The sequence below is a fragment of the Danio rerio genome, chromosome 6 (assembly GCF_049306965.1).
Source record: "Danio rerio strain Tuebingen ecotype United States chromosome 6, GRCz12tu, whole genome shotgun sequence".
Classification (NCBI taxonomy): domain Eukaryota; kingdom Metazoa; phylum Chordata; class Actinopteri; order Cypriniformes; family Danionidae; genus Danio; species Danio rerio.
Window position 1 is genome coordinate 37,432,094 of NC_133181.1, and position 7,835 is coordinate 37,439,928.

Sequence of the window (7,835 nt, forward strand, 5' to 3'; positions counted from 1 at the left end):
TTTAAATGAGACAATCTTTGTCGTGTTGCAATGCATGCTTAGAAGGATGCAGCCTCTGAAATGAGACACATCTAGCATCGATTAATTGGCATATAAACAGCAGTTGTGTGCAATGAAAAATGCCTAGTTGATTATCATGAAACGTTTTCAACTTGCTCTATGCAATAAAAATTTTAGTCAGTTTTGAAGGCAGAAGCAGCTCCATTTCTGACAACATGTACATACTCAATTCAATTCATTTGTATAATGCTTTTCACAATAATTATTGTTTCAAAGCAGCTTTACAAAAGGTGTAAATTATTGCAATACAGTAAGCATGGTTAACATGGTAAAGGTAATTAGTTACCATAACTTTATTGTGAACTAATAATTATTAACTAGTAACTAATAGATTTTAACAGTTAAAGTTATTACATATAACTGTCCTGTAGCCAGACTGGTGAAAGCGGTGGTTCTCTTTTTCTCAAAAAGCGGCCTGTTTTGCAGCTATTCACCCCATTTTCTATCTATTTATGAGGTTTAAATACTGAAAATAAATGGAATTTTAAACACTTTTTTTGCTGGATTAACTTGTCGAATGGTCATCGTCTCACACTTTTTGATGTACCAAAAGCATTTCCTAAAGATTTAGAATAAAGAAATATGAAAAGAATACTTGTTTTGAAAGTACAAAAATAAGAATCTGTTAAAGTTTCAATATTAATAACTGGCCTCATTCAGCTTTCCTCAGTCATAATTTGGAATGCCGAATTTAGTGAAACTTCAGAGTTCCAAATTCTGTACCAACAGCCAACTGAGGATTCTGTTTGATCTTAAAGTCTTTTTCGATGGGTTATTTTTTACAATTTTTTATGGAATAGCAGTCGAAATAGGATAAATGAGCCCATGTATGAGACAAATTCTGGACCTTTTTCTGAAAGGGGGTGGGTCTTTCGGACCACCCGAACCCCTCTGGCTACAGGCCTGTATAAACAGATAACCTGCATGTATATAGTAAGGATATATTACAGAACTGTAATAAAGTAGCTGGTGAGTGTCTTGATACTGAATTACAATATTTACTAATGCTATTATTATTTTTTTGGCTCGTAGGACGACAGCTATGGCCCCTGGCAGCCTCTTCCTGGAGACAACGATCCTCCTTTAACTCCCATTGAAGAACTTAGTGTGTCATGGGAGAGGAAAGACTCTTATCCAACTGTTCTTCATGTCACAGAAACACCCCCAACAGATCCACTCTTAATCGATTCTCCTTATAAGCCTCAACTATTGACCGCTTCACAGAGAAACGAAGATATCACCGAGACTACAGAGGAGGAGCTGAAAGAAGAAGACCAGTTCCCTTTCTTGATGTCTCCACATCATGACTTCACTTGGGATTTACCCAGTATTCCAGTCGTACATGGACGTCTTAATAGCTTCATAGCCATGGATGGAGCACTGGGATCTTTGGGCAATCTTGAAGACCTCCTCGTTCCCCGCCAGGCAACCTCTGATAAAGATGGAGGAGTGGATGAGAATGACAGGATTATGGGAACAGGAGATTTAGGTCACAGCTCTTTCGTTGGTCAAACTGTACTACGCAATGACCGAGAGAGTTGCCTCTTTAATTCTAGCCCATACTCACCACAAGGCCTTTGCCATAATTTTTCAGTTGCAGAAGAAGGTTAAAGGTTCTTTGAACTGAACATCAGCACTCAGCAAATATTAAATAGCAAAGCATATTCATGCACATGAATGCAGTGGTTGAATATTGGTGTCTTTTTAAAAGCAAAATCAGCCCCAGGGTTGCCACATCTACAGTTAACCTGCAGGATTAGGGTATTTTTAATCACGTGCCACTGTTTTTGATTTTATTTCGCAGGTTAAAGGTTTAACATATTGCCTGAATTTCATTAATAGAGTACCGGTCAAAAGTTTGGGGTCAGTTATTATTTTTTATTTTTTTTTATGGAAATTATTCTGTTTATCAAGATGGCATTTATAAAAATTGTTAAATTGTTAAATATTTATAAAAATGTTAAGTAACTGCTTTCTCATTGTATGTAGTTTCAAATGAAATTATTACTTCAGTCATTATTGCTTTTATTACTATTACCATTAATAATAATAATAATAACAATGATAATTAATATTGGAGTGATTTCTGAAGCCTCATGTGATAGTATAGGGCAGGGGTGTCCAAACTCGGTCATGGAGGGCTGGTGTCCTGCAAAGTTTAGCTCCAACTTTCTTCAACACACCTCCTTGGAAGTTTCTAGTACAACTAGAAAGAGCTTGATTAGCTGGTTCAGGTGTGTTTGTTTGGGGTTGGAATTAAAATATGCAGGACATTGGCCCTCCAGGACCGAGTTTGGACACCCCTGGTATAAGGGATGTGTGTGAGGAGGGGGATCAGTAAAATGAGGTGACGGTTCAGATTTCAGAGGTGCCAAATCTAGATCCGGCTTGCTCCGGCACAAAATAAGCCCTGGTGTTATTATTGCAGAAATGTCATTACAGTGGAGAGCTCCACACAATTCATTCATGTTGTCCCAACACAAATTGATTAAGGTTAACAAATTTAAGTGGACTGAGCATAAAACAATTAAGCTGCACCCCCAAAAAATCTTAAGAATAGTGCTGTTTCAGCTTGTTTTTTATAAGCAGGTTGATCAAGCAGCAAAATATTTTTTATTGTACATTTTAATATTAAATGTAATCAAATCAAACCATAAATATTTGGGGGGAATATGCATAATACATGTTTTTTTTAACATTTAAGTTCTGAAAACACTGAACTACAGTCATTTTCTGCAATACGTTATAGACATTTTAACTAAATTTAAAAATGACAAATTGCTAAAACATTTTTAAGCAGTAGAGCATTGCTTGCTATAATGTGAAAGATTTTAAGCATGAATCATAAGAAGAGAGCCAAGTCCGCCTAAAACGACAATTCACTTCTGACATGATCGCAAACATTATGGGTGTGTTTACACTTAGCACATTTGATCAGATAAAAATCCAGGTGCAGTTGCTCTGTCAATGTGGTTTTAGTCTGAATGCTGTGGACTGAGAACTCTGGAAACACGGTTGCTTTAAAATGATCTCACTGGTGTGATTCAAATTAAATATGAACAACACAGACCAGAGACGGCTAAAGAAACCAAACACAAGCCATGACCCCACTACAGAATAAACTATAAAAAGGACTCTGTGCTTAAACATACCTGGTATTTCTTTTCATTGTTGTGATGTTGATGGAAAGTGTCTCCTTGCACCATTTGTTTGTGTGATGAAATAACTCTTGAATTTACTTCTGAAACTGGAAAAAGTCGATATTGGTCAACCACTATATATGACACAATCTTGTACAGAGAGCATTATATTTTTATTATTATTATGAACTTTCAAAATGATTATTGTCTGTACTTTTAAATGAATGTGTGGCTTTACTCAGACGCACATAAATAACTGTGGCTTCCGCATTGAGAATAGTTTGTTTTGTGTTGATCAGTTTTTTTACACTACTTTTTCTCTGATACAGTTTGGACGTAACATATAGACAACTGAGCTTACATTCTGCAAAACTGTACTTGCAGAAATTAATATAATAAAAGACCACATAAAAGAGCATACATCCATAGTTTTGTTTCTTAACACACCATTTGATTTCTTATCCTCAAGAGGCTCCAAAATGTTTTTATTTTTAAACACATAGAAACACCAACTGGCCCAGCTGGGACTCCAATCAGCGACTTTCTTACTGTGAGGTGACAGTGCCAACCACTGAACCACCGTGCCAACCCTTAAATTAAATTAAAGCAAATTAAAAGTGCACTGTCATAATATCAAATTAGATTTATATACTTAAATTGTACACAAGTGGGTCAGAGAAGTACACTTAAGTTTACCTTATTCAGTTAAAAACATCATTTGAAACTACAATACATTTTCATTTAATTGCAACTTTCATTTGGTTTGCACTTAAGTATAATATTTTTAGCTAAATAATTTCAACATTACTTTTTAAGTGTACTTTTTTCACAAAAAGAAGTTTGACTGAAGGTCATCAGGCCAAATGTAATCCCTGAAGTGAATTTATAGTGTCCACAATTTTATTCAATTCAATTAATGTTTATTTCAATAGTGCTTTTAGAACATTGATTGTGTTAAAGCAGCTTAACATAAAAAGTTCTAGTAAACTTCAGTTTTCAGAGTTGAAGTTTAGTTTAGTTCAGCTTGGCGTTGTGTAAATTTCACTGCTGAAAATCCAAACACTAAAGAGTAAATCTATAGATGCGCAGCACAACAAGTCCCAAACCAAGCATGCCAGTGATGACAGTGGCGAGGAACAAACTTCCCCCTAGATGAAAGTGAAGGGAAAAAAAAACCTCAAGAGAAACCAGGCTCTGATGGGTACCACCATTTCTCCTCTGGCCAAACTTCCTGTGTGGATCTGCAGTCTAGGCGCCTGGAGGCTGGAGAACCTTGGACAACCATCGTGGAAAAGCTGCAGGTGTGAGTAGGTCACCGTTGGTTGTTCAGGCTGGCCCACAGGATCAATGCGGAGACTCGTCTGTCACTGGGGTCTTTCAGAGAACAGTCTTATGCTCTCCACTCCTCCATGACTGCCACAGCATCAGCTCAGGATACGGCCTGGTCCAGGATTATGAATACCTTGGCATCATTTCTTTACAGGTCTTGGATCGCATCAATAGCGCTGCATGATCTCTAGGGGCCTCGGAATGAGTATCCCAAGGTGGAAACAGAGAACAAAGAAAATAAATAGCATAGCTGCTGTTTATAGTGTTTTTAAATGAGAGGCAAAAATGGAGTGTTATAAATGAAAACAGTAGTTATATAAACAGACATAGAAACAAACATGTAAAGCAGATGAGTGTTTCTAACAAAATGTCTGGTGCATTAAGACAGTGGTTCTCAAAGTGGGGGTCGGGACCCCCCGAGGGGTCGCGGGGCAATGAAGGGGGGGGGGGTCGCCTGGTGATTTCCAAAAATCTATTTATTTTTATTAAACCATAAGAATTAACATATTTTATCCATAACTATACTGAAAATAAAAATAGTCGTTTATAGTTACTATATAGTTACTATAGTAGCTTATAGTTACTAGTTCTATTGGATTGCGACCCCTGGGGTAATTACAGTATATTAAAGGCAGCAATAGCGTCAGATGCATTTTGATTTTATAACATCAGGTAATACTTTCTGGCACATTTAAAGCACTGACACAAATTTAATTGGTGTGTCTGCGTCATTGCATGCAAGGTTTCTGTATTTATAACCACTTCAGAGGATATTGGGGGTCGCGAGTCACTGGCATTGTTATTTTGGGGGTCGCGGGCTGAAGAGTTTTGGGAACCCCTGCATTAAGAGGTGGTTGTCAAGGCCACTGAGCTGTGTGTAGAACACTATTACGCATGCATCAAACCGTTATTGATGCATTAAGTGTATGCTTTACTAAAAAGATAGGTCTTTAATCTAATTTTGAACTGAGAGAGTGTGTCTGAGCCAGAGTTTAGAAGCCATAAATGAGAAGGCTCGACCTTCATGACTTTGCTATTCTAGGTACTACTAGAAGCCTTGAGTTTTGAGATTTTCAAGTGCGGGTTGGATTGCGAGACAGAGGGTTGGTAAGATAAACAGGAGCTAGATTATTTAAATCTTTATAGATAAGAAGTAATATTTTAGAATCAATATGGAACTTAACAGGCAGCCAGTGTAAGGAGGATGAAATTGGGGTGATATGATCATATTTTATAGACTTGGTAAAAACTCTGGCAGCTGCATTTTGCATTAACTCAAGTTTATTTACAACCAGCGAACAGAATATTACAGAACTCCAGCCTAGAAGTTATAAAAGGAATGAATTAGCTTTTCTGCATCTGAGACGGTGATTTATGGTGATAGTGATTTTTTTTTATGGTGACTTAAAAAATTAAAGTAAATATGTTACTTTCAGTTCATTCTGAATTTGCAATGAACTGCCTGACTGCATTTTGCTCTACTAAATATAGTTTATTGGAGAAAAGCATGGTATATGAAAAGGAACTAATACCACAACTGCAGGTGTTTCAAAGTTCACTGAGCAGGAACCACACCTTTATATTACTTTTGTGGTCATCTGCAGGAATACTAGTATTAAGTGCATGTCGTGTGACTTTTGTTTTTGTTTACAATACAGTTTGCCTTAAATTAGAAGGCTTAGAATGAGTGAATGTTTAAACCTTATTTTATGTTTGACTTAAAAATATTAAATGGAGGTTTATTTTCAAATGCAGACAAAATTCCGAATGGGTCTTTTTAACTAACATACACAAATCCAACCAATATTATATTTTTAAAGCTGGATTCAGTTTTGAAAAGCTTAAAATTCAGCTGGATTTCAAGAGAGAAACTGAATAAAAGAGAAACTGTGGAACTAACTAAAAAAGTAGTTAAACTGGCTTGGTTTTTTTCCAGTAAAGAACATTGTTAAGCATGTTAATGAATGATTTTTTTAATGGTTCATTTATGTTGATCCCAACAATATGCAGAATAGCTGATGCTGACAAAACTAACAAACACAAATACAGTCAACATTGCAATCCTTTTCAAGTTGGAGTCAAGATTTGGGGCATTTAAATAAAATGTAAGTATTATTTTGAATCTCTGCACTAGTTAGTAAATAATAATTAGTTGAATTGGTCCACTCATTGTAGCTATAACAGCATCAGATTTTTCGTGTAGGATTTCCACAAGGTTTAGGAAGCGTGTTTATGGAATTTTTTGACCATTCTTTTAAACACTGTTCTTCTTTTAAACATTGCTGTTGTGAGATCAGGCTGTGATTCTGGCTTAACTGTCATCTTTTTAATTCATCCCAAAGGTGACTTATTGGATGAGGTCAGGACTGTGTGCAGGCCAGTCATCCACGCCAAACTAATTTATTCATGTCTTTATGGAGTTTGCTTTGTGGAGGTTTTTTTTCTTTTTAAGGTACTTTATATGTTGCCATATGGAAACAACGTCCAATAGTTTATCTAATTGAGAAATTTCAAATTTAAAACTTTCCTTATATTGAATAAATTTGTTGTTTGAAATTATTTAATTGCTGTTGCTTTATTATTAGATTCAACACAGAAATTATAAATGACACCTTATACATACTATCCAACAACAGATGCTGTTATGTATTCCATTCTCTTTGCTGAATATTACTGAAAACAAACATAATTTTGCAAAATCATTTTTTTACAACATACAGTAGGTATAAATATTTCCTCCAGTAAATACTATTACAAATACTTACCATATTATACCCAGATGCATAAGAATAATCTAGCTACTACCTAACTATATCATATATATATATATACATTGTATACACTGCCATATCTGCCTCTGAGCTAACTTACCTGAACTGTCTTAATCACTGCTCTTATCAAATGTCCAGTCTGCATCATTCTCATGATCGCTAAAAATCTCATCCTCACTTTCATATGTAATCAAAAGTATTGCAATTAAAATTGTATCCATAATTCAAATGCCATTAACATATGACTAATCAACATTACTAGCATTCATGTTGCTATTGTTACAACTTTAAAAAAAAAATCCCAGCTGACCTTGCTAGCTAGCTAACCCATTGCAATAATATTGAACACAAACAGTTGTTCAATTTACAAAAAACTACTTTAATAAAAACTTGTTTAGTTGTGAATTTGTTATTGTAACTTACTGGAGGTGATGTCTCAGATATTTTTGTAAAGTAGGTCTTCTTTCAAAAAAATAAATAAATAAATAAAATAATAAAAATTAACGTTGGTCTTAAAGAAACAATGGCAGGGAAA

The 7,835-nt window shown here is 35.3% G+C and overlaps 1 protein-coding gene across 4 annotated transcripts in view; it reads left to right on the forward strand.

Moving 5' to 3' along the window:
• Positions 1-3,616, forward strand: part of il23r (interleukin 23 receptor) — a 40,959-nt gene extending 37,343 nt beyond the window's left edge. For 3 of the 4 annotated variants that reach the window (XM_073952428.1, XM_073952427.1, XM_073952429.1), the window contains one exon: positions 1,093-3,616. In XM_073952428.1, coding sequence (XP_073808529.1) covers positions 1,093-1,671 — 579 coding nt within the window. In that variant the 3' untranslated portion in view covers positions 1,672-3,616. 4 annotated transcript variants of the gene reach the window in all.
• The last annotated feature ends 4,219 nt before the right edge of the window (positions 3,617-7,835 follow it).